The sequence below is a fragment of the Gymnoscopelus microlampas genome, assembly GCF_963454915.1.
Source record: "Gymnoscopelus microlampas genome assembly, chromosome: 7".
Lineage (NCBI taxonomy): Eukaryota > Metazoa > Chordata > Actinopteri > Myctophiformes > Myctophidae > Gymnoscopelus > Gymnoscopelus microlampas.
The window spans coordinates 46,486,351-46,513,814 of NC_139944.1; the positions used below are offsets into that span (position 1 = coordinate 46,486,351).

General features: G+C 40.7%; 4 protein-coding genes across 4 annotated transcripts; 1 reads left to right on the forward strand and 3 right to left on the reverse strand.

Moving 5' to 3' along the window:
• Positions 1-738: 738 nt before the first annotated feature.
• Positions 739-6,257, reverse strand: ssu72 (SSU72 homolog, RNA polymerase II CTD phosphatase). The gene is made up of 5 exons (XM_084062076.1): positions 5,973-6,257; positions 4,595-4,738; positions 2,903-3,042; positions 2,400-2,518; positions 739-1,849 (listed from the first exon to the last, which is right to left on the reverse strand). Exons 1-5 carry the CDS (start codon positions 6,050-6,052, stop codon positions 1,748-1,750), a joined length of 585 nt encoding a protein of 194 aa, XP_083918202.1. The 5' UTR covers positions 6,053-6,257; the 3' UTR covers positions 739-1,747.
• A 5,592-nt stretch (positions 6,258-11,849) lies between these two features.
• On the forward strand, positions 11,850-13,090 carry ora4 (olfactory receptor class A related 4; the record flags this gene model as incomplete). The annotated part of the gene is made up of 2 exons (XM_084061852.1): positions 11,850-11,936; positions 12,041-13,090. The coding sequence occupies 2 exons, from the start codon at positions 11,850-11,852 to the stop codon at positions 13,076-13,078; spliced, it is 1,125 nt and encodes a 374-aa protein (XP_083917978.1). The 3' UTR covers positions 13,079-13,090.
• Positions 13,091-13,144: 54 nt separating this feature from the next.
• LOC311048777 (olfactory receptor class A-like protein 4) lies at positions 13,145-16,484 on the reverse strand. The gene is made up of 4 exons (XM_084062067.1): positions 15,879-16,484; positions 14,905-15,168; positions 14,217-14,462; positions 13,145-13,941 (listed from the first exon to the last, which is right to left on the reverse strand). Exons 1-4 carry the CDS (start codon positions 16,161-16,163, stop codon positions 13,729-13,731), a joined length of 1,008 nt encoding a protein of 335 aa, XP_083918193.1. The 5' UTR covers positions 16,164-16,484; the 3' UTR covers positions 13,145-13,728.
• A 1,493-nt stretch (positions 16,485-17,977) lies between these two features.
• ccnl1b (cyclin L1b) lies at positions 17,978-26,903 on the reverse strand. The gene is made up of 10 exons (XM_084062059.1): positions 26,687-26,903; positions 24,050-24,124; positions 23,370-23,476; positions 23,129-23,249; positions 22,855-22,919; positions 22,579-22,678; positions 21,298-21,535; positions 20,020-20,110; positions 19,809-19,871; positions 17,978-18,291 (listed from the first exon to the last, which is right to left on the reverse strand). Exons 1-10 carry the CDS (start codon positions 26,894-26,896, stop codon positions 18,138-18,140), a joined length of 1,224 nt encoding a protein of 407 aa, XP_083918185.1. The 5' UTR covers positions 26,897-26,903; the 3' UTR covers positions 17,978-18,137.
• Between the last annotated feature and the right edge of the window lie 561 nt (positions 26,904-27,464).

A 27,464-nucleotide genomic window follows, 5' to 3' on the forward strand; every position in this document is an offset into this window, starting at 1 on the left:
AGGCTTTACTTACATAGGATCCATTAAAAAGTTAAAAGTAGCAATAAAAGAGCCACATTTAATAATAACATTTTGCTAGGGACCTGAGTCTAGTAGAACATAATCACAATTCAAAGAACCACTTTCAGCACTATTTAGCACCATTTTTGTTTAGTGTGACATATGATCTACAGCCTGTAGATCATGTTTACCTGTAGACTAGGTAAACACATTTGAACATGAAGTTGATGATCAAAGTAACAGCTTCTGTAACTTAACATGTGCATTGTGCTCATCAAGTCTTCCTAAAATCGCTTCTAGTTTGAACACCGAGTGGCTAACAAGCAGTAAAATAAGCTAGTTGCATGAATCGTACACAATCGCCCAGATATAGGCTTTACAGATTTATTTCACATATTCTGTCAGTCATCTAGCCTAATGTCTACCATAAATATCCGAGGCTATATCTAAAGCCAGTCTGTTGATTATCAGTTAATTAAACCATTAAACATGTTTCAATACCTTTATAAAACAGATAAAAAACAATGGAGGATAATCTAATCTCTCAAGAACTTTAGTTATGTATGTTGTAATAAATGACCAAGAAATACAGACTGCTCTGTTAAAGTAGCCTAAATTATTGTGGATTGCAATAGAATAGTAGACTACTTCAATACATGTACAACTTTATATAGTGTTCCAAGAATAAAACATAATTGAAAAGTCAAATAAGCTTAAGAAAAACAAAGAGTCAAGATGTGTTTTTCAAGAGATGTTTGTTTTAGTGGATTCATATGTACATACGGAAATTCAGGCACTCTGGACTGAGCTTGCAGATTGCAAATAATTACAATGTTTCAATTATTTGACATTTACAAAAAGGAAAAAAGAAAACAAAAAGACCATGCCCTGAAAGGTAGCAAATCTGACTTTAAATATGAATCAACACATATTCTTTAAAGAAAACAAAGTGGGGAAAAGAGAACCCATGGTCTCAGTTTGGTTATTTACTATTAAACCCCACATTCAATTATTCTAACCTACAACACTGTCGCACCAAAACACTCATTCAGTTCAATAATGTCCTCTCTGATCTCAATTAACACATTTACACTATCCCCAGTGAGGGGTCAAATGAGACATGTCATACACAATTACAATTCTGTCATTTGTAATATAAACTCATTTAGCATCAATGTGCAATAATAATAATAAAGAAAAAAACTGAAGAAGAAAAACAAAACCGAAGAACTATATAATCAGTTGTCTGACAAAGGCGACTTGCTCTCCCTGAGGAGACGTGGGTGAGTGGTTTCACTGCAGGGTGCCCTTAGCCTGACCTTGATCCACACAGGGAAGGCAGCATTAAAGCAATGAACCCTGTTCCTCTGTGTAGAATAAAAAGCCCTCACAAATTCACTGCCGCCTTGGAGACAACGTAACTGCAACCCCACTACCCCCCTGAACTGAAAGAAGTTTGTTCATTTGAGTGGGTTCAGCTGCAAAACTTGGGCCCTCAAAACCTTCTGAAGTTATGTAGATATCAAATTATATTGGCATCATTATGTATGTCAGCATTATTTTGCCCATTCCTGGAAAAAAAAAAAAACTTACATTTTGCAGATACATGTTGTCTGTTCCAACAGCAGCAGTTGACCAAAAGCTTTTTGTGGGTGTGGGCCATAGACAGAGGAAAATAGAGTGTGTGTTTGTACTAATGTTTGTGTTGCGCAGGGGCATGTTTTTATTGCAAAACTTGTCTGGGCCATCAGTAGAAGCAGACAGTATGGAGGAAAGGCCTGTTGCTTTTGTCCTCAAATTCCTGCAGCAGCTCATCGATTTCATTCTCCATGTCGTCTGTGTGCTGGATCTAAAGAGTCAAGACACATTTCACACAGCTCATCAGCACAATTGACTACGAAATAATCTAAATCAACCATGTTTTAATACTTTGTCAGTATACCATTGTGCAGTGGTGGAAAAAGTACTCAAATGCGATGCATTGTGCGCTTGTAGATCTGCTATTTTCAAATAGGCCATGTGTAAAATAGGGCTTAGGTGTTTAATGTATGTTTTATAATATAATAATGTATATCTGCAAAGTAACTAGTAACTAAAATTTTAAAATAGTAAAAGTGTATTTATTTCCCTCTGAGATGTAATGGAGTTGAAGTTAAAGTACTGAAAACTGGAAATACTCCAGTAAACAAAAAATACCTCAAAATCGTACTTAAGTACAGTATTTGAGTAAATGTAATTAGTTACTTTCCACCACTGCCAATGTGTGAAGTACAAACATACGCAATTCTAATAGTTCTCCATTTAGCAATTCTAATAGTTCTCCATTTAGCATAAGCATGCTCTTCTGGCAAAGTGTGACTGTATAATGACACAGGAAATGTATTCTGGCAGAAACTCACACATTGACACAGCTCACAGATGAGGAAGGCCCCAAGTGTGGCTTCTTCGTGATTGTCCTGAATATCTACGTTGATTACGTGCACTGGTTGAAACGTCTCCTGCTCCCTGGAGCTCAGATCTGTGGGGGTTCAACACTTGATATCAGTATGCGAACAGAACAGGGTTCATGTACAATAAAGTGTCCCTCACATATTCACTGGTCACTAAAAAAGGTCACCGAAATGCCAATCAGATTGATTGAATACTTTATTAGACAGAAATGAAAAACAGCACTAGGTACAGTCAGACATATGAGCTAAACGGATAACCCAAAAAAGTCCTGGGGACTCGTTTCCATTGTGGTCCGATTCATCAACGTAGCATAGAAAAATAACACCAAAATACAATATCAACAAATATGAAACATTATATGTACAAAGTAGAAGGGGGGGAGGTACATTTAAGTCACCTCTTGGTTGTTTAACATGACATGCTTAGATTGATTTCAAGTTTAAAGCCTCACCCTCCAGCACTTGGTCGTAAACTCTCTCCTCACAGGTGATGACCAGGTCAAACAGGTCCTTACAATTCTGAAAACGTTCAGGTCTCGATTTGATCCGCTTGTTGCGGTCCAGCATGTGCAGGATTCCATTCTGTGTGTACCTGAGGAATCAGAAGGCTAAGGAACACAAGCAGGAGGAAGCAAAAGATATCCCATATATACAGTTCCAACTCCCTCCTCAAACCTGCAGAATTATGATGTCACTCACTGGCGTTGAATAGGAGAGAACATCTAGTAAAACACCATCTTATCTCAAAGAATGTTTGTATGTGAATGCAGGGACTTCAGACATCTTCATCCCCAAAAATGTATATACACTTGTGTCAATGTATATATATAAATAAATAAAATATGACACCATATGTGCATTACAGAAACACAGCGCCCTCTGGTGGTGTGTCAAGGGAACAATTTAAAAGGCAGGACACCACTATGACACCAACAGTATAGCTAGCTGTTCATGTATTACTTGGGGTCTCATCAATACAATTTTGACCATTACTTTTCAAATGTTCTGAAAACATAACCTGGTGAACATCTACGTTATTGCTTCATACCTCCAGAAAAACAAATGTATACTTTTCCACTACATGACTGAAATGCCATTTAATGGGAGTAGTTCACCCAAAAAAATACTTATTTCCAATAAATTACACACCCCACGGAGCCTTGAATTCATGGGATTTTTTGTTTTTTTTTGTCGCATTCCTGAGCCAATAATTTGATAACCAGAGATTGAGTAACTCAATTGAGTCTACAACTGATCAGCCACCCGGTCATCAAATTATTGGCTCCATGAATTCAAGGCTTCATGGGGTGTGTAATTGGGTGAACTACTCCTTTAAAAAGGGATAGTTCACCCAAAAAAAAAACGTTTCTATCGATTAGTCACCCCATGGAGACTCAAATTCATGGATATTTTGGTGTTTTTGTCGCATTCCTAAGCCAATAATTTGATGACCAGTGGACCGGTAGGCAGCGGTTCTGGTTGGAGACACATAGGAGACTCTTTGCATCTCCTACCGGAACCACTGCCAGTCATTTATTGGCTTAGGAATGCTACAAAAACTAAAAACATATCCATGAATTCAAGTCTCCATGGGGTGACTAATCATAAAAATCATTTTGGGGGTGAACTATCCCTTAAAGTTTAAGGTGTATTCAATTGACAGCTACAACCAAGATTGCCAGACCGTGATTATGCATTGGGCATGTCTGCCTCTTACAAATTGTAGCTTTGATTACCCATCACATAAATAGGTATTATTTTAACGTTTAACTCGCCTATCAAGTATGCAGAATTATAAGTTAATACCGAAGAAAGAGTCCAAAGAGAAGCACGCACGTCCCAACTAAAATGTACAGGAGCTGAACAAAAATACATACACTGGAGGAGGAAGGGGAAGTCTGCACACTGTTCTTAGCTCCCAGTACAAAAATGTCTATCTTTAAAAAAAAAAAAACTACTGGGAGCTAAGAACAATGTATGGACTTCCCTTCATTCTCCATTATAAGTAAATGCCATCATACAAATACATGTCATAGTAAGTCACCCATCTCTCCAATGCCGTGCTCCAAAGCCAACACACCGTCAAATCTGTGTGTGTCTGTATATGATTGTGTTATTGATGTGTGTATGAATGCAGGGGATACAGTTCCTTGTCCTTGCGGACCAGGTCGTTGTACATCTGTTCATATGTTGTTTTGAAGTCGTACACATTGGGCTTATCCGGGGCAGGACCGGGCAGCTTCACGTGAGTCCCTGTCCCAAATGAACGCACAGCAAATCCACGTTTGCTGCAGAGAGAAGACAAAACGAAGGTTAACCAAAAAAAATACTGGACATTCTATTTGAGGCATTTTATGTAAGAACATCTCTTCTCCATATTTGATCTTAAAAGGAGTAGTTCACCCAAGAAATTAGTTTGTGTCACATTCCTAAGACAATAATTTGATGACTGGTGGAGTCTCAAAGAGTCGCCTACTGACCGATGACCTGGTCAAAAAAATTATTGGCTCAGGAATGCTACAAAAATAAAAATAAAATCTCCATGAATTCAAGGCTTCATGGGGTGTGCAATAGATAGAAAATAAGAGGGGGAAAAAGAGAAAACAGAACATTTAAGCAGTCATCCTACAAAGTCAGCTTTGATGAGGCTCTTCCCCAAGATGTGACAACTGTTAACTGAATGTTAACGCTAAGTGCTGGCCTGTATTAAACTTATCAATAGTTAACACCAGTTGGGTTGGGTAGAGAGCAACCACAGCCACTTTTACTGCATGAGAAAATCTACAACGTCACACCAAAGTATTCGATTTTTTTCAGCTGACCACTGGAGACTATTGAAAAAAAGGCTTGATCCGTAAAACAGAATGCTTTCCATTTCCTAAAAAGGGTGCAGTGCCAGTGACTAAACTACTGACAATCCGTTGTTCCAAGTCCAGGATTTACCCAATACGAATTGGACATTCGTAGTGTGAAATAGCTAAGCTATAAATACATTTTTGAACAAACTTTTATTTGCCCAATAGAACAAAAGAAAAAAAATACATAGACAAAAGAAATTTCTGGGTAATACAAGCCACCCAGAGTTAGTTCTCTTCCGGGAATATGTTTTTTTTTTTAAAGAGGGCGCTCGTGTACAGAAAACAGAATGTGGAAAAACCTAGTATCGATGTAGCAAAACTAAAAGTGACGTTTTTGAGGACCCGTATCAATATTATGAAAACAAATGTACGTGTTAAAAAGGTTTGATGACCACAAATAGAAAAAACAAAAAAAAACTATCACTATTTCGAAGTGAACGTGCGCCACTGCGATGGTAAAAAGTGTAACGTTAGATCTGTCTGTGCCGATTTCCGAGGCCATTGTTGAGCAGTGATGAGGCCGAGTTGTTGTTGAGGGAGGCTGGATAAAACAACGACGTGGCAGCGGTAGAAAGAAACGTCTTGAATAATTTGCACTGCAGTGGCGGCTCTTGTCTTCTCTGTAGGCTCTGGTTCTTTTCTTGGTTCTGGTGGTTCTTTTTACCTGAGGATATTGTGCGCTTCCATACTGCGGTTCTGGTTACTAGAGCACACCACCGCCACGCGCAGCGGGTGGCTCGGCATTGCGAAAATCTTCGGTTTTTAGTGGAATACAATAATAAATGTTAGGATTTTTTTTAGAACTAAGAACGTTTGTTGAATCTCCCGAGGAATAGCAATAGAGAAGCCTCTTCTACATCGAACTAAACTAAACAACACAGGTCATTGAGCAGAACGGCTGAGCACTAAGTCTGAGTATCTTTCACAAGAAGAGGCGAATGTTAAAATGGCGGAGCACTCTAGAGAGAGGAGGGCTAACGGCGACGACTACGGCTTTAAACGGTGACATCATCGGAGGGCTGGGTTTTCCCCGAACGTCAGAGTACTTCGTCGTACGGCGGTGTAAGCGCGTCGAAAAGAGCCGATCTACAAGCTCACAACGCGACGCATCCGAGACGCATTGTGAGCTTGTAGATCTGCTATTTTCCTCTAAAGGCTAAACGTATAAACATTATTATTATTATTATTATTATTATTATTATTATTATTATTATTATTATTATTTATTATTATCCACAATTATTAAATACAGAGGGAAGCATCTCTTTCAATGTACACCTTCAAGTTGTTAGTCCTTGTTAAGAGAGAGAGAGAGAGGTCACCCATTCTTGAGAATGGGGACAAAACCTTTATTTTTATTTATTTTTAAACTCTTCAATTTTGACGGGAAATATATTTTAAAGGTAGGGTAAGTGATATTTTTTGGTTAAAACAAAAATGATTTTGTTAAAAGGTTAAAGCACTATATACTGATAGTAATCATTGCTATAGAGTGCTTGTTCAGTAACAGGAGTCTCCCCGTCTCTCCAGCTCTTAAATAAACAGAAAATACATTTTATGGTAGGTGGCAAAATCTCAGCCAATCAGGAGAAAGTACCAAATTTTAAGCTTCATTTTTATAGTGTTCCAGTTCCAATTTTGTCTGCTCATTTCTTAGTGTCATCACTTCAAATTTCACTTGTTTAATCTATATCCTGATTAAGTTCTCTATCCCTAAAATTGGAAATGAAACTGAAACTGAAACGAAAATGCATTTTCTGTTTTATAAAGAGCTGGATAGACATGGAGACTCCTTTTACTGAACGAACACTCTATATCAATGAGTACTATCACAATATAGAGCTATTTAACACTTATTTTTTCCAAAGAAAATCAGTTACCCTACCTTTAATGGTGTGTTAATAAGTAATCATATGAAATGTTTTGGTAGGACATGATATGCATATGCCCCAATTATTAAGACTGGGTCATTTTGGAATTTGTAAACATTTAGCACAACACAGATGTAAATTATGCAATGGACCTTTTATAGTACTTTATTGACTGAATTGATTAATTACTGGACATAAGGGCAGCCTTAAGTATTTGCAAAGACTGTACACACGCATAACAAACAGGACAGACAAGTCCACCCAAAGATCAAAACAGTTACCTTTGTCCCTTCTATAATTTCATGGTGCAAAAAACATGCCTGAAGAAGGTCTATGACCGAAAGCTTGCTATATATTAAAAATAAAAATAAATCTGATTTTGCACAGTTTTGAGTGTGCGGAGGCTCTCTTTAATTGTTCATCTGGCTTCATTTTCACTCCAGCACCTCACCCAAGTCTACTGGCAGATGAGCAGTGTTTTTTTCACTGGTGCAAACATTTTAAGAAAGCAAATGAATTCTGTTCTAAATGTAAGTGGAGGTTACAGCCAATATGTAATTGTCTATGACATACGTACATGTACAAATCATATTACAAATACATATAGCCCTAAAGCCTAGTATATGTTCCATGGTACAATGTTGTTGTGTGCAGAAAACAGTAGCTCTACAAGCTCACAATGCGTCTTGTGCACGTTGTAACTTAAGCTTGTAGATCGTCTATTTTCGGCATGCTACATCATTGTACAGCGAAACATAAATCAGGTGTAAAGGAGGCCTGGACAGAATACATGAGCAGATGAACTTCATGGATGACCATCCATGAACTTAGATTATTCTGTGTAACAGCAATGGCATGTACTCAAGAGTGTATTTAATAACATTCAGCAACAACTTTGTTTTTTCTCATTCCTATTGCACTTCAAACATTTACAACATACTGACTTATACCAACAGTATAGAATGACCCAAAAAGATGCCACAGTGGCCATCGTGATCCATAGGCTAAATGCAGATAATCAATAGTTTTGGTTTGTGTTATTGTACTCATTCCCTGAAATTGTGTTTGATTTCAATCACATTTGGATGTTCATTCCATGTTATGTGGCTGAATAGAAAGGACCATTCCATTCTAGGACCACAATGGAAACAAGTCCCCAGGACTTTTTTGTGTTATCCATTTATCTCAAATATCTGACTGTACCTCGTGCTGTTTACACTTCTGTCTAATAAAGTATTCAATCAGTCAATCAATCAAACAAACAAACAAACATAATTATTAGTGTGAGAAGATTAGATATGATTAATCGAGGATGCAATTGTGTTGCATTATGTGACTGAGATTTGTAGCTGTAGTTTTGTTTTATTGTTTATTGATTGCTGTTTGATGGTCTGTGTGATATAGTCAGTCAGTGGTGAGAGCGTGTATGATAGGTATATGAGTGTTGTGTCGCGGGGCTCATGATGTTCTCTGTGATGTAGGCCACCAGCAAACAGATGATGACCAGCATCACACAGATTGCTCCTCCTACAGTTGTCATGGCGATCACAATGTCCTGCATCCCGGAGGGAGCCACAGTAAACTCTACACAGTCCAGGTCTGCTCTCACGGCTGGGTCTGAGTGCAGCAAGGAACGCAGGCAGATCCGGTACGGGATGTTCTCATGCAACTCGGTCAATAGAAAATCCCTGCAGCCGGAGGCAAGACGGACAGCAGCACACTCAAACTGTGTATAGCTTCCATTCCACCAGCAGCTTAACTCGAAGCCACCCTGCCTGTGGCTTTTCCCGTTGAAAACAGTCTTTGGCGGAGGAGTGAAAAGTGCCTTTTGTCCACTCACATTTGCGGTCACTTCATGGTCAGTCATTATCGCTTTGGCTTTCCTTTGAATGTTTTCCCTTGCACCGTCATGTGCCCATTGTAACAGCACACTGCCATTTGTAAGAATATTCGCCACCAAGCTCCCCAGGGACTTGACAGTCCTGCAATCACTCTGACTGCACTGGAAACGAAAAAGGGTGTTTCGAAAGCACAGCTGCCCACTGATGCCTCCCTCAATTACTCGGTAGGCACAGATTGGTGCCCCTCCTGCCTCCTCCTTCCAACTTGGTCTTGACCTTTCTGATATCACAGTGGGAATATTGTGTCTGCTGGTGTTGTAGAGTAAGTCATTCACGTGGCCAGATTCCTCCTTAATCTTTGGTGTAGGCCTACTGTCATTACCATGATTGACGGAGGTTTCATTGCTGATATTGGTCCAACTTATGTTAGTCTTCTTCAGCTGGTTTTGGGGCACACCCAGTGGATTCGTGCCTCCCACCTCTGATGGAGACGTGGGTGCTGATGCTGAGGATGCTGAGCTGCCCCGTTCTTGCCTTGAGCTGGTTGTCTCTTGAAATGTGCAGAGTAAGACTACTGACAAGGCGAACAGTGTTGGTCTTCGTTGACTTTTCATCTCCCTTCCCTTTGTTGAATTGTTTTCACACATAGTGGATGAGATGTACAAAGAGACAAGGCAGGCTGCTGTCTGCCATAAGAAGAGTCGTTCTATATCACTGCGCACGATGGAATGTGTCTGCAAATCCAGTCGCCTCCATTAACGGGAGCAGTCTGCATCTGCGACAAAAATAACATTTTAATGATAGAGCCAGAACGAGATTCAAGTATGACCTTGCAGAGGCTAAGCTACCATGTAATGCAGCAACGGTTAAAAGCATTCCTTACAATCTAGGTCACCTCATTATTACACACACTGTCTGACACTGGGCGTAATTCACATGGTTCCTCGAAAAACAAACTTACTTACTTTGGTGGAAAGAAAGGATGCCGCTATGTGCCATCACATGTGCTGTATGTAGCCTGTGTTTCTTCCTGTCTGGACGCAAGGATTTGATGGTTGGAGAGGTGTGCGTGCGTGTGTGTAGTCAATAATGCGTGACTCGTGAGTGCGGGCTTAAGTGCGTGCCGCCAGTGTGCCAAATATTTGTCAGCAGTCAATTAGTGAAAAGGAGTCGTCGTCCCTTTCTCTCTCAAGTTCCCACTCAATTGTCCAGCTGTCTCTTGATGAAGGACAGCGACGACATTGTATCTATCAATCAATGAAACTATGTGTCCAATTGATACCGCATGTATTCAAGCATTATCTCAAGCACCCGTCCCTCTGCTGGTAGGTATATACAGGTCTACTTACCTTCACCCACTTTTCTGGGTGCTCTTGCAAGTGGGTAGGACCTATATCGTGTCTACATATTAAAAGAGATTTTGCAACCACTGATTAAAGCACCTAGACTGAAGAGATCAATAATTTCCTTAAACAATGATATGACATGTCTTCATTCTTTCTTCTTTCTCTATTTTCATGTTTTTTTTTTTGCTTTTCAAAGAGAAAAATATGTGACACTGACAGACACAACACATATATGCCAATACGATTCCAGAAATTACCTTCGCCTCTCTCTCTGCTCAGGCTGGGAGGGATGCTAGATATTTAAAATGGACTACAGCGGCCCCAGGTGGTGTAACACCGTATTTAACATGAAAATACTATTACATTATAATTCTATCTAATCGTCTTAATATCAGAGAAGTATTCTATTTATTTTATTTTTGTTGTCGTTTGTTTAAACTTCTTGTAGCCAGCCAACATTCTGTGTTTCAGAGTGGTAGTCTCAGTGTTAGGACAAGGGGACCATACAAGAATACAAAATAAATAAATGCGCCACTATAATTGGGAGCAAAGTCTCTTCAAATTTAGATAACACTGACATTTGTCACATTTGATACATTGTTGTGATACACTAAGTTCAGTGATACTCAGCAGTTCATGGCAAGGCAAGGGCAGTTCTGATCAATAACTATGCCCTTGGCTTTCACCAAAACAGAAACTCTGCAAACCAGTAAACAATCTGTACCTAGGGAGAGTATGCAGGGCTGACTAATAAGAGAAAATGCTGCATCAGTGGAACTGACTGTCTTAACAAGACCTTTGGAGAATATCGGATAAGCATCCTCCCTGATCCATCATCCCTGATCTGCTTTTCTGAGTGTCTGGCATTTGCTATGGACACCCCATTTGACGAGTAAGATAAATAGTGAAATACAAGTATAACGTAAAATAATAATAATTACTAATAACAATAATAACAGTAATAATAAAGGCTGAAATGTATAATACGTATAAGAGTCACTTATATATTACAAATGGTGCTTGTAGTCATTGTTCACCAGGCATTTCCCCCATTTGAATATAGGACAATGGGAAACCTATAAATACAGGGCACAAAATGAACAAAATAAATACACACTCATAAATAACAGCCAGACATCCAATGTGACTTTAACCATTTCAATTGACAGGGGTCCTGTGTTTGCAGTTTCTTACTGATGTGGAAAAACTGCCCAAATCAGCTTGAGCTGGTAGAGTTACCAAGCAACAAGATATCAAAGTAAATTGACCTTGAGCAGGGTCAGCAATGGGGAAGGTATACCAGCTCTTTCTTTGGGCTGGATCTGTTTGCGTGCACATATACATGTCTATAAAACACAGCTGTGAACAGCATTAGGAGTGGCTCAAATGAAGCCCAGGCAGTGTGAGTAACGGTGACTTCATACAAGTATATGACCGCCACAGACAAAAAGAGAAATGGCATAGCCATGTTTAGGATGATGTGATGTCGGAGGTTCTCACTATTGATGCTTTTTTGTTTGGACTTCTGGTCTTCACTGGCATCGTGGGAAACTTTGTGGTCATCCATGCGGTGAGAGAGCACTGAACAGTTGCAAATCAAAATAGAAGGATCCCAGGAATATTCTTTCAAAATGTTAAACCATTTTCTGTCCTCTGTGTTCTCTTTAACCTCAGGTGCTTCAGTCAGCCAACGACAGTCCGTCTCGGCGACTCCCTCCCTCTGACACTATTCTGGTGCATCTGTCGTTGGCCAACTTGTTGACATCGCTTTTCCGCACAGTGCCCATCTTCATATCGGACCTGGGCTTGGATGTGTCCTTGTCCGACGGCTGGTGTCGCCTCTTCATGTTGCTGTGGGTGTGGTGGCGAGCTGTGGGCTGCTGGGTGACTCTGGCCCTGAGTGCCTTCCACTGTGCCACCCTGAAGCGCCAGCACGTTGCCTTTGGGCCTCTTGCTCAGCAGCGGGAGAGGCGGCGGGTATGGGTGGTCCTAGGACTGGTGTGGGGGGCCAATCTGGTGTTCTCTTTGCCAGCTCTGGTGTACACCACTCACATTCATGGCAATGCCACCGTCGAGCTCATGGTGATCAGCTGCACCACCAGGCCTCTTCTCGGGTGTGTGTGGGAGTTCCCCACAGCCGAACAGGGCGCAGCCTTCGCCTCCACCTCATTGGCATTTAACGAGGTGGCACCGTTGGTGCTAATGGTCTGCACCAACCTGGCAACCCTGCATGCCCTGGCCAAGCACATACGAGCCGTCACCGCTGGGGGAGCGTCTGGACAGACCCAGGGGGAACTGGAAAGACATGTGGCCAGTGAGCGTAAGGCAGGTCATGTGATCATGTCTCTGGTGTCACTCTTTGTGGTCTGCTGGGTACTGCAGGTTGCTGCAGTTACTTACTACAACCACGATGGGGGACACCATTCCGAGGGGCTGCTCACTGTGGCCCATTTCGCAGCATCAGTGTTTGTAGGATTTAGCCCCACAGTGGTGGCCCTGGGACACGGCAAGCTGAGGAGAAGAATCACGGGTATGCTGCTGGGGTGGTCCAAAGTCTTCAAGTGTGGCAAAGAGGACACTGACGTCACTGAGTGCGAGAGTAAATCTCCAGAGAATGAAGGCAAGAAAACAAAAGAAAATGTTTTCTCCGTCCAAAATGAGAGGCAAGTCATAAAAGTGGAGGAGAGTGTAAAGGCAAAAGCAAAAAACTAATAAGAACAAAATGTGAATGTAATTTATGTGTCCTTGAGTCATATGATTAGCAGTTCATTCACACAAACAAAACATACTGGGGTGACACTATATGAATCCAGATTCAGTTTTATATTCAATAGAATGTAATTGTTGCAATGTAAATATAGTAACTCAAACAATGAATGACAGATTTTCTTATTTTTTTGATATTTTAATACAGAAGCATGTAAATGTAAATCTGCAACTCTGGATGTTCAGATGCTTGTCTCAAATCGACATTTGCCTCTGCTTTAACCAACTTCTTTTTTGTTGTAGTTTTTGGGCTTTTCCTGAGCCTTCATTTGATAGGTATACAATGGAAAGAGACAGAAAACACAGAGAGAGTTCATGTGGTATGCACCCTAAACACTCGGCTATCGCGTCGTCCCAATCAACTTTCCTACTGTTTCCCAGCAGTGGGGAAAAAATTAAGAAGCATTTAGGATGCTCACAATTTCTTTATTGTTGTCCATGAGCAATGCAGCATTTATTTTCTGTTCTGTTCACTGACCTATGCAATTACAGTAGCTATTACTGTATGAACTGAGAAGTCTAAAAGAACATACAGGCTGATATATGACATGATAAGAAATCAAAGACAGCATGGCAATGCTGTCACCTGAGATCTGTCAGTGAGTTATTAAAGACCTGAAGACAGTCCGCAACCGCCGGTGACCAACTGCTAGAACAATGGGTGACAAGGCTATAAAGATAATGTTGGCAAAGCGAGCAATAACAAGAAGGAATTCAGCTGAAGAACCACGGTTGTAGTTGAAATAGTTGACAGAGATAATGCTGGTTCCCCAGGATATGATGAAAAGCATGATGAGGGCAAGAATAACCTGGAGATACAAAAAGACAAAAAAAAGAGTGGAATATGATATTTTCTGATGAATAAGTTTAGTTTACTTTGTCCCCAATAAATAACGATTTCTTTTTTGCATTTTGTATTTCATCTTTTAGTATAATAACAATACAAACATGTATAACTTGAACTGTCTATAAATCTATCTACATTTATTTAGTTTATAATTTACAATTTTACATAATTTATAATTTCAGTGTAAAGTTCATTTGAACAACCTGTCCTAGCCCAAGTCAATGTCCTTCCCCTCACCTTGGCTGCTCGTCTCTCGGCCGGCACCCGTTTCATGACAGGTGCATCTGGTACTGAACTTCGCATCCTGCCATGGGCATAGAGTGTATAAAGGGAGCCCAGGTTGGTAATGGCCATCAGGACGATGGGCATCGTTTCGTGAATCACCATGGAGGTGGTGGCATAAGCCAGGCCACTGTAGCTGGAGGGGAAGTTCCACACACAGCCCAACAGGGGGCGCGTGGTGCTGCTTACCAACATCAGTGTCTGTAGGAGAAAAGGAGGAGGAGAGAGTGAAGTGGGAAGGAGAGAATATGGAGAGAGTGTAATATGGTGCAGGGGTGTTCAGGTGTCATGCAAAACCACTTCATTAGAGGTAAACAAATGGAAGAGGTGAAATATATCTACAAATAATGTAGATGAATATCTGAATCTGTGATTTACATTAATTAGAAATGACCCTCTACTGTGTAGGGCAGGGGTCTTCAACAGGGGGTCTGGGACCCCTAGGGGGTCCTCAATGTTACTACAGGGGGTTATTTTTGGCAAAGAGGTATTGGTGTAGAGGGAAAAAAGAGCAGACCAAGTAAACAAAAAAAGTTTAATCTGAAGACCCCGTGTAGGGGATTGAAGCTCCAAACACCATCTTTCTTGTCACAGGAATTTGAACAGACAATCCTACTGTACTTATGTTATAGCAGACTCTCACCTCTGTGCTGTTCTTGTCTCCACTCGTAGAGTAGATGTGAGCAGGGATGGAGTAGAGGTAGTTTATGAGCCAGATGAGGGCCAGGCCCAAGAGCAGAGATTTGGGGGGACTTCGGGGCCCATGAAGGCTGCCTGCGTTCGGAGCCACACGTCTTAAGGTCTGGAAGTGGAATGCACTGAGGAAAAGTGTCGACCACACATTGACTGAGCGAAGCCATACCCACACCCCCATGAGGACTTGACACCACTCCTTGGATGTGTACAGCTAAAGAGGAGAGAGGTGGGTGACAGCATCAGTCTGTATTCACACATTCTTTTCACACTTGCCATCACTAACTTCCATGAAGAGCTCTCTCACACTACCACTTACTTACAGCATTCTGGAGAAAAAAAGAAGAGTACAATACACTGGCAGTTTAACCACTTAAGCCCTATTAAAAATCTTCACAATGTGTCGCAATGCAATGTTGGGAGCTTGTAGATCTGCTATTTTTAAAATAGCTGCAACGTGTGGTTGTGTATGCGCACTCATTTCCCAATACAGAGGCATTTGTGACCCATCTGGTTTAAATGGCTGTTGTTGCTGCTTTAGTGTAATTTTGCATTCAAATCAGTTCTTGAATTATTTGAACAAATATTTCTTGAGTAATATAGTTGTCAATGTTGATTTGGCATTAGTAAAGTAAAAAGAAAAAGAAAAAATGTTTACAGAGTAATAACGTGTTATAGAGGCTATTTTGCATGGATATTAATACAGGTGTGCCTTGAAATCTTTGTGCCCTTTGGTGTGCCCAAACAAAACGTTTGAAAACCACTGGTGTAGAAGCCCATCATCTATGATTCACTGGCACAAATAATACAAGACTGCAAATCACTCCTCATTATCATCTATTCGGTCCCCCCTAACCTAACCTAACATTTTGTTTGTGCTTCATAACACACAACTGTCCCTTGTTTTAACAACCAGTAGCTTACCTCCAGTCCCAAATCTGAGATGACCAGGAGAGCGTTCCTCAGCACAGACACGAGCAAGTTGGACAGGGCCATGTTGATTAGAATGATGTCTGAGTTACGCCCCCCACCGGGGTCCTTGAGCACATTCTCGCCAATCACCCCAACCACGGTGGCATTTCCAAGAATGCCCAGCAGTACCAGGATGATGTAGAAAGACGTTTGTGCAGGGGACACAGAGACACGAAGTCCCATCCCCACAAGCTCTGCCGCCGCTGCGTCTCCATGTTCCTCCATAGATCCATCCATTTGAGCAAGAAACAATTCACCTTTTTTGCTAAAACAATGAAAAACCTAAAACATTGCCATCATATTACTCTCCATCTTCATTTTGCTGTTCCTCAGATGATTGTCCCTTCTCCTGCATCATCCTCCAACGTGATTTCATTTTGTTATTCCAAAGGTCAATGGACCTTTATTAGGCACCTGCAAATCCAAGCCTGTATTTTCAAGTCTTTATATGGCTTGGATGCTCCTTCTACTGGGTCTCAGAAGACTGAGCATGAAGACGTCGTCGGCACCTGACCTGAACTGACAGCCAAGCAGCTTTCCCAGCATTGTTTTGGTAACACGAGTTACACAAGTCCTGTTAAGAGATAATACTGAACACACAGGAAGTGAGAGCACACACGCATTACAAAGCATCACTCAGTGGTGTAAAGTAACTAAGTACATTTACTTAAGTACACATTTTTAATACTTTATAGTACTCCACTACAACTCGGAGGTGAATATTGTACTTTTTACAATGAATTTAAAGCAGATTTTGATAATTACTCAACATATATTAGCTGATTAATTATGTATTATAGGTTAAGCTACCCAAAAGCACATAAGTAATTCAAATTGACCTTTACCAGCTGCAAGATTAAAGTGATAAACACTAATAACACTACTAATTAGAATCCAATAATATGATTGTGAAATGGACGATTACATAAGTGCTTTTACGTTTGTTATTGCAAGTATATCTTAATGACAAAAGATTTGTACTTTTGCTCAGGTAAAACTCTGAATGCAGGACTTTTACTTGTAGCAAAGTATTTCTACATTGTGGTATTGCTATTACGTAGACTTCCACTGGCAGGACTTTAATACATCACTTAGGGAACTCAATGTGCGTGGTAATAAAACACAAGAGATTAATCAGTTTGCCTTATTGAAACATGCTTCCTTTGCAGCTGGATTCATTAGAGCCATGCATGCTGACGTCCCCAAAGTGGAATCCTGTTTGCCTGTGAGTACATGTACCTACATGTTTTTGTGTTGGGTAGCAAGGTTTACAGTAAATACAGAATGTAAACAGAATGCTATGCATGTATGGAAATCAGTCAAATCTAGTCAAAGATCAGCCAATTCTTACACTAAACCTTCCCTGCTGCTCCATCAGCTAATATAGTAAAGCACATCCTCTGTATTGATTTCCCCCTTTGGTTCCATTTGTGTTAAATTGCTGTAAAACTCAGGATTTTAGTCTAGGTATACGCGTTGAGGTTGTAAGCAGAGCATCTAAGCAGGCAGTGCCTTTAAGTAATTGCTTCTCACTTTATTTTGTTGAAAGAAAGAGTATGCGGCTAGGCGTGGAAGTGTGTTTTCTACAGTAAGAGACAAGAGAAACCAGCATACCAAATGAACATACTTGCCCAGTAATTTTGTAATTTTTCTAGAAATTTTACTGACAACCTGTTATTTATTTACATCGCGGCAACCCAAACCTTTTGAGCTTGAGACCAAATAGAGAAATTTGTTGTCTCCCGGGACCCAAACCAAAAATAAATGAATTAACCACTTAAGCACTAATTTAGAAAATAGTTAAACTAGACAATCTATAAGCTCACATTGTAGATTTGCTTTTTTCAAAAATAAAATAAAATATGAGAATTGTTTTCTTTCTGAAAACTTTTTGAAAAGTATATATTTTTAATTCTTTAAAAAAGAACTGTTCATTTCCTCACAACCCATAAAAACGGGTCTGCAAACCAAAATGGGCCGTGACCCTATGTAGGGAAACACTGCTATACGCGAGACATTTTAGAAACCCAGAAAAACAAACACAAGTAGGATATAATCTAAAGCCATTTTAATACAAAAACAAATTTGCATTTAGTTGCATTTGTGATCTTGGGGGCAGTTTTCCAAAATAAAAAACATAAAAAATGTACAAAAGTAACTCATTTTGAAAAAGCCTTTGCTTGGTCCATGATAATTCCTCTTGATGATAAATCATCTTCTGCGCGAGTACTCATCTCTCCTTTCTCTTCCCCGATCCCTGTCGCGTTCCTTACGCTCCCTCTCTCTGGCTCGGTTCCTTTCTCTGTCTCTCTCCCTTTCTCTGTGTTTTTTCGAACGGGAAGGAGAAGAGACACTGCGACTGCGCCTGATAGAAAAGGGGGGAAAAAAGGAGTACAGGAGTAGATTTGCGTCATTCATTATTTCAAAATGTTTGAAAAGTTTTAAGCTAAAAACTAAAACACACAAATAATGCATTTTCAGATTTTCTCTATTCAAAAGCTATTTTTGGCAGCAATGAAAAATGTACTGTTATCGCCACTGGGGGAACTGTTGAGGGAGTTTGCTGTCAATCTTAGCCCTTCCCGACCCCTTTCCAGACTGGTACTTTAGCATGTTGCGCAACCATGGTAAGGATGTAGCACAGTAGCACTGCCTTCTTCTTTCAAACGACACAAGCTCTCTTGTCATGACTGCTTATTTGTCTCCGTTTGTAAAGTGGTTCATATTGTGCTTTGATCACAGCTTAAAGGGATTCCAGGCAAGTTCAGAGATCAAAAAAAGAAAAAAAACTGTTGTCAAACACCGCCCCTCCACTCCCCCCTCCCCTCTCATCAGCAGTTTGTTTCCCCGACCATGGCCCTATTTTCGGGCCATGCCGAAAATAGGTTGCTTTATTCGGATACAATGCGTGTCACTGCCCGCCCCTGCCGGTTCTCTGAATTTTTATTTTTAAATAGGCTCTGTCATGATAAATTGACCACATATATGAAGTTAAACAACTAAATTCTATCCAAACGATATCTTAAAAGTAAATTCTGCGCCTCAAAAAATACATTTGAGAGCGTTTTAAAACCGAAAGTAAAAAGTAAAAACAGCGCAGCAGAAAACAATGGCGGCTCGTTCCATTTTTGTCGGCTGCACTCGGTTCCATTCGGTTTCACTCGAATAGTTCACACGGACGCGCACATGCGTGCGTTTCATTTACGTCCCGGATATACGGATGTCAAAACATAAATAGTAGTGAAAATACGGATTTCAGAAAGAGGACTGTTTTAATGCAGGAAAACACCCCAACATCATTATATAGTGGCTGATAGAGGGGAATATATATATGTATTTAAATTTAGGCTAAATGTTGCCTAGAATCCCTTTAATAGAATCGTTTTGAAACACCAAACGACTCGCCATGGAGAATTTTGTTTATTTATACAATGAAGAATATCATAAGATATCACTTCATTGCAGCTTTTGTTTTCAAGAGTCAGGTCAAAGCAATGTCCTTGGGAAATCACAATGATGCATAAACAACCTGCTTCACAAGAACAATGTTAGTACACAGACTAACAACTAAAAAGAAAATCATGGCATATAATCATGGAGTATTTCCTGGTTTTAATTGTGAGTGAGAAAACATGGCAGGAGAGGAGAAAATATTCTCTCCTTGGTGGTTGGAGAAAAGCGGAGGGAAAATGTACTCAGCCCGGCTATGAAGTGGTGTTATTGGGCATCAATTTAAAACAGCCAGTTGAATTACACATTTTTATAAATAGCCAAACCACAAAAAAAGTGAGTGTGAGTGTTCAAATTTCATTTTCTTTGGTCAAAGAACCTCAAATTAGCAAAAACTAGGAATGTTTTATGCATGTGGCTGATCTCCATTACCTGCGTTTAGGAGGGGTGAGGGGACTCTCCCTCCTCTCAGCACTACGACTCTTCCTGGTCTTTCTGAAAGGGTGGTGTGGAGTAAAATTAAAAGCAGCAAGCATCATCATCACCCCCGCCCCCCCCCCCCCCCACAACGTGTGTGCAAAGCATGTGGAGGTTGATGGCTGAAATCAATTTTCATCAAACAATATAAAAGAAGCAAACATACCCGTCTCCATTAGTGAGTTTTCGGCAGACATTCCTGAGAGCAACTTGAGACAGAGGACACTCCTGAACAGGATGTGTTACAGAAGGCGACACTGAAATGAAAAAGAGAAAAAAGGCTTAATTACATGTTCTATCAATATGCAGTTCCAGGGATAAAGTGGCAGAAAAGGCACAAACAGACACAGTACATGGTATACTTAAAAGCTTAACATTAACTTTTTGGATTACCAGCCATGCAGCCAATGTAGCTACAAGAGCAAGTGTCAGAGCAAGCCAATGGTTGCATTTCACAGGCAGAACACTGTGTTCCTGAAAATTGTAGGGCTGGGAGAACTGTATCCTGTTGTGGCCTCAGCCCACTTCACAGATAGTGATATTTAGAGCCTGATTCATTACATAACTTGACAGCGTCACCCAACAAACAGCATTTGGCAGGTTGATGGGTGTTAATTACAAGCCCTATAGAGTAGAGTTCTGCAAGCACGACAAGCCCCGGAGGGCCTCGCCTCGATAAAACATGTTATCGATACTGTGGGTTGGGCATGAGCAGGGCTCAGACTCATTGATCCTGAGTTACGTTAATAACTCCTGTCAACCACCGAGCAACGGCATTCAACAGTGAATTGAACTTTTCTCATTATGCTCCTTAAATTGACAATGAAAGGAGAGGAGTTCAGTGAGTCCATGTTGCGTTAGTTAGCCTCTGAACATCTCTGAAGAAATGTGGATGCGACGCACAGCGCTCGTGACATAAACATGAAAGAGGCCTATCCATTAGAAGTAGCCTATAGCTACACAGTTCAATGGACATGAAGATACCATAAAACTTAGCCTACTTATTTGCTGCTGGATCATGCAATTTGGCTTTATTATTTGAGCCTATTAATGTGTGAGTATTTTAGTCAGTGACACTTTTACAAGTTTACCTCTCTTAGTAGCATGTCATGTGTGTTCTGTTCGTGTTTACGTGTTATAAGACAGCGCAAGTGAGCGCTGTCTGATAGATCTCAGAGAGATTAAATTGACTTGATGTCAGGTCTCGAGTTGGGCTCGGGCTAATAAATTGCAGACCCTTGTCGGGTTGGGGCCGAGCCAGTCTTGAACACCACTGACGAGGGCCGGCCTCGGGTTAGAGTTTTGGGCCTGTGCAGGGCTTTGCTCTACAGTATATATACATATAGATATACATTTTATTATCAGTCGCTGCTTCTCTAACATGAACTGTGCTGCCTTCCACTGAAAAGGCAAAGAACAAAGACGTTTAACAACAACACATCACCTGCTTTAGACGCTGGGGAGAAACAGGTAGGGGGCTCTAAAGTTGGGGTTCCAATGGGTCCTATCTTGACTTTGGCCTCATCCAGGGCCTGACGACACTGGTCCACGTGACGCAGTAAACTAGAGAAGGAGACATGCGGGAGGGAATAGAGCCTCAGAATCCTCACACAGATCTCCTTCAGGTCCTCTTCTAATGCCCCAAATAGCTGGAACCAGGGTGGCTGATCTGGGAGGGGAATCTGTAGGAATATATTAATGTGTCAGCTTATGTAATGACCATCATGTAACATCAGTGTTTGTGTGGAACAAACAGTCACTGTGTTCCACCCCGGGCGATCGACTTCAAACACAAAGTATCATTGGTGCAAGCAAGTACAGTATATCATTGTAGTAGTTAAGCAGGCATTTTGGGTCACTGATGTTCAGCTGAGTTAAAGGACGACTTCATCCATTTTCAACCTATTTTTAATATGGAACAATTTTTTGTCTACTTGGTCTGTGTCTCAGAGGACATTTCAGAAACCTGCCTACCAGTGACATCATCGATGGGGAATCCAAGCTAATAGAAACTGCAGGCTTTCTATTCCTGGAAAGTTAGCATGCTATAATGGAAGCCATTGTTCTCGTGTTAATAAAAATCGAAATACAATTTTTAGAAATCTTGTTTGAAAAATAAAAATCTGCCTAACTATGATGTCACTGTAGGCGGTTTCCTGAAGTGTCCACAGCCCTACTATAGGCGGCTTTCCATATGCATGGCCTCACCCTACCCCACACCACACCGCCCACTTGTGCCTCGGTTTCCACTACAATGAAGTGGGTAGAGTGGTGTGTAAGTGGTACTAAACTGGTGCCTAAAAAGTACCCAGTCCTGGGTAGGTCTGAGCTAGGCCAAGCGGGCCACGGGCCCAGGTGATTTGCATTTGTATACAGGACAGTTGGCCACTCACCTACATTACATTGTTAGACAAAAATGTACATTACAAATGAGTGTCAATGACCGGAGTCTGCTACTCATACCTGTGGATTTGAGCGGGGGTACTTTTGTGTAATGGAAACGGTAGATGTTTTGATGCGGTGTGGTGTGGTGTAGTGTGGTGTGGTGCTTAAGCTGCAATGGAAAGGGGCCTTATGAGACACAGAGTAGAAAATGTGTTTACCATTTTATCATGAACATTAGTGCGGACCAATTATATGAAGATAGGTTGAAAATGGGTGAAGTCGTCCTTTAAGCATGTGGAGTTAACAATATTTTGTGGATGATGGATTGGTAACCACAAACCTCTAGTAATCTGGCTGACAGGTAGATACAAGCACAGGCCACCGTCTCGCCGCTGAACCTCAAAAACACATCTGTTCTCAAGCTATCATTCATGTAGTTCCTAATCAGTAAAAAACAAAAAAGGCAACAGATGAGAAAACATAAGTAATGTGTAAATAACTACTGTATAATCACCATGGTCTACACATGATTAAAAAAATAATTCAGATGATAATTTCCTGAGAAACAGAAAACTGTAACAAACAGACATGCTATAATAGATATTCAAGTGCCTACCAAGCCATCTGCACCAGCTTCGTGTTCTTTTCACACTCCAGCACCTGAAGGTACATGACTATTATCTGTGACAAAGGAAAGAGACCAGAAAGGAACCATTTAAGTAAAGAAATCTCACAATTCAAATCAATATTGCCAGCATGGAAGCTCTTATTATGTCAAAATACAAATACTTTTATGACATAAGTGAATACATCTTAAAAGGTCAAATCGTGTGATGTGTTGCCAAGAGACAGAAGACGGGGTACTAGATGTTGCTGCTGCTAAAGCTTGCCTTGTGGGGATGTTTGACATGCACACAGAAGCCTAGCTCCTTTAGAAGTCTTCTCTCTGCTTTGATGACCTTTGCTTTCATGTTGATGTAGGCAGCATCCAGGGACAAGGGACAAATGCCTCTATCAGCCAAACAACAAAAGACCAAGGTAAGGCTGGTGACAGAAACAGTGGACTAAAGAAATAGAAATAGCATTTCAAGTTGTTTTGTTTCAAAGATGTCAAAAAGGTGGACGGCTTACTTTTTTTTGTGATACTTAAGATGGTGAAAGACATTTAAGACATCCCGCACCCTGCGTGGCTCCTCCTCTATCTTTGAGGCCAGGTGGACGCATGCCATGGCAACCATCTGGAAATTAAAAGTGTACATGAAGAAGGGATAAATCCTGGGAAGATACTAATTATGAAAAAACAGTGGCAAAATTCACGCACACCCTGTCCTGTTGGACTGGGTGCTGGATCAAATATTCCAGTGATTCTCAAACTTTTTCATGTCAAGGACCCCCAAATTGACACTTAATAGAACCAAATGGACCTGTTAAGGTCCATTTGGTTCCATTTGTACACTCTCAGAGTTACAGACCCATATGGGTCCATTTGGTTCACTATCCATCATTTAGCTGTGGACCCCCTGGAACTCCCTCAAGGACCCCTGGGGGTCCCCGGACCCCACTTAGAGAACCAATTAAATATTCAACATGAAAACAAAATCCAGAGTGCCAGAATGCAGAATGCTGCTCGCATCGTGGGTTAATTTATTGGTAACGTTTTGAGCACGGGAGGCTCTTCCTCAGACCTTGAAGGTCTGTTTTTTTTCCCAAGATACTAATTATAACATGCACATAATAAATAATTAACAGTTTCATGAGCCCATTTTCATTAATACGAGTTGTGTGTGGGAAGAAATAATAATTTGGCCTACCTCCGCACAGTGTCGAACAAATGACTTGCAATAGTAGAACCTGTGGAAGAGAATCTGTCCAGTGGCCATGGCTACCTGGAGGAACACAAACAAGCATAATAACAGTGTTGACGTCAATTCAAGATTGTCACAGAAAAAAAAATAGCCAATTCTTATCGTCACAGAAAAAGAGCCAATTCTTTGAAGTGAACCTAAGATATTCACTCAATATTGGAGCTGCCTCTCACAGCTCCATTATTGGGCATTCTTTTTTTTAAAGGATATTTTTGGGGCTTTTTCTGCCCTTATTGATAGAGATAGTAGACTGACAGGAAATGAGAGAGAGATGGGGAGTGACACGCAGCAAAGGTCGTCGGGATCGGGACTCAAACCTGTCAGGATGGCATTGCAGCCTGGATTCTTGAATGAAAGCAGCACATCTACTATTCTCTTACATAGCCCTACATTAACTTTCCCTTTTCCCCGCAAACATTGATGATAAAAATGTCTTTGTAACCTCACCACAAGCTAGCTACATGTCCGTATGTTTTTCTAACAACAGTGGCTTCAACTCTGAAACATTAAAAAGGTAGAATTCCATGTTCACCATAACAAAGTTATTTTCTGTAAAATAATGCTATTTGCTATCAAAACAAACACAATGCTATCTAATATAATATCGTTTGGATGTTTATTTGGTACACTATATATTTGTTGAAGCGCTGCATTGTTCTCATTGCACTTTACTTTTACCATTTACCCTGTTGTTTATTTATATTTTCTCAATGAATCGAATACACAGGACCACAATGGAAACAAGCCCCTATGGCTTTTTGTGTTATCCTTTTAACAATCATTGATTGTAATATCGTACCACTGTACTATTTGAAACTGTTAATCAAGTATTCAATCAATCAATATAGACTATAGGGTTCATGCCAATCAGGCAGTCGCTACGGATGGCTACGTTAGTGATTCTACTTACTTATAATTGCTTGCTTGATAACTTTAGGTGTTTCTTTTTGTAACCACGATGTGTAAATAACTTGCCAATGCATGGCCCCTATATCAATGCAAGTGTCATCTATGATTTAAACCACTGATCCGGGGACCACCAGTGGTCCTTGAGGGGGTTCCAGGTGGTCCCCAGCTAAATGATGGAGAGTTGGTAACCAAATGGACCCTTATAGATCTTTAACTCTTGACTGTGAAATAATTTTACTACACAATTAGAGAATGTAGAAGAATTGTTATTTTGATCAACGTTTGCCTGTTATCTCTCCTATATGGTACTACTAGCCCTAGAATGTCTGTGATCAAGACTTACATACATTTCATGTATTCCAAATACAGTCATAGATCGTTCCTATCAGCTGCCATATGTACTCACCCAATAATGAATTACTAAGACATGGAGTCAGATATTGTCCTCTTTCATATCCATTTGAAAGTTCTGGCAGAACACGTGTGTTTAGTCAAATATCTCCACTTTTCCACGAGATTCCCACGGACGAGGACGACATTCTCTCCGGGGCGAGGGGCCAGAAATGACTGCAGGACCGAACATATGACAACTTCCTTTGGGAAGCACAAATATATGGGGCACACGATGGGCAGGTGGTGTGATTCATTACCCCACACCAATCGCAATGCACCAGTCAATTGTGTGCCCCATAGGTTTGTGCTTCCCAAACACAGACTGTTCCCTAAGGAAGTTTTGATATGTTCAGTCCAGCAGTCATTTCAGAGAATGTCGTCTGTGTGAATCTCGTGGAAAAGTGGAGATATTTTACACGTTCTCTGACAGAACTTTCAAATGGATAGGAAACTAGAGCAGTGGTTCTCAACCTTTTCAGGCCGCAACCCCCCAAAATAAATCATACTGAACTGGGGACCTCCCCATTTTGTTTGAGATAAATATTGTGAAAATAGCATATCTAAAAGCTCACAGTTGCGAGGCGTTGTGAGCTTGTAGATCGGCTACTTTCTAAATACGTGCCTCTTTCTTATATCATTTGACAATGTGGCCAATGTTTATATAGCATAGCTATAGTTTGTCGATTACTTTTGTTGCAGTAATGGTCTTTTTCCTTCTTTTTTTAGGTATTAAAAAGTTCTTAAGTCATAAAATTGTCACTTCACTATCATCTACCCCCCCCCCCCCCCATCATGTAGGAACCCCTTGGGGGTCCCGACCCACAGGTTGAGAACCACTGAACTATAGGACACTATCTGACTCCCAAGTCTTAGGAATCAATTATATTGGGTCAGTCAGTACACACGCAGCGAGACAGAAGGCCGCCCAGATCAGTCTGCTAACCGGGCGGGGATAGGAGGACCGATCTTATGGCTGTGTATTTGGAAATAAATGAAACGTATGTAAGATCACAGCTATTCTACTTACTAGAAGGCTACTATGGCACCAACATCAATACAGCATGGAATTGGGGTACAAAATCTTATCCAACGATAAACAAAATATTCTAAAGTTTCGGGTCTGAGAGTCTAAAAATATCATCAAAACGGTGGTCCCATGGCTCAAATGCCTAATAAATGATGGATTTTGACTTGGGACTTTATATGAAAAGGGTTGAAAACCACTTATTTGAAAAAGTTATGATGCTAGCATCGTTAGCTTCACGTGCTAACCTAACCGACCTGTGGTAGCCTCAGCAGGATGCCCGCCGCCTGGATCATCTCGCAGCCTCTCAGCCTCAGCTGCTCCTCCTTGTCGGCCACCAGGCCGTGCTCCGCAGAGGGGCTCTTCTGCAGCCGGTCCGGAGGTAGCTGGCAGCCGCCTAGAGTCAGGTAAACCTCGGAATATACCTTGTTTCCTATCAGAATCCCCTCTGCGTCTCCGGGCGCCATGATGATTTTTTTTTGCTACACTGTCGTAAACAAAAAACGCTTCGTATTTCGTACGTCTTCTTCTTCAATGTTGCCAGATTTGTGTAAGAGAAATAAGCAACTATGGTCTGTTAAAACAAGCCCAAAAGAAGCGACCACTACGAGGCTACATAACATGAGCACACCGGCTATTTGAAAAGAGCCGATCTACAAGCTTGTAGCGCTGCCATTTTCAAAAAGAAATCTTGGAGGGGAAAAAATGTATATTTTTGAAACATTTTAACATCACAAATATAAATCCCTGTCACAAAAATATTTTCAGATTAGGGTCCTTGGATAATTAGTTACATATTTACATATTTAAAATATATAAATACAATATTTTAGAACCACTGGTTTAAACAACATTAGGAAATGAAAATGAGCAACTACCGTTTAAAACAAGAACAAGAACAATATTTACAAGCAACTGGAAAAACAAGCCCAAAGTCGCTTATAATAAGCGGACATGGCAACACTGCTTCTCTTCTTCTTCTGAGTTTCCGGCAGACAGACTATTATGACATGTTGCTGCCTCCCACTGTTGGTT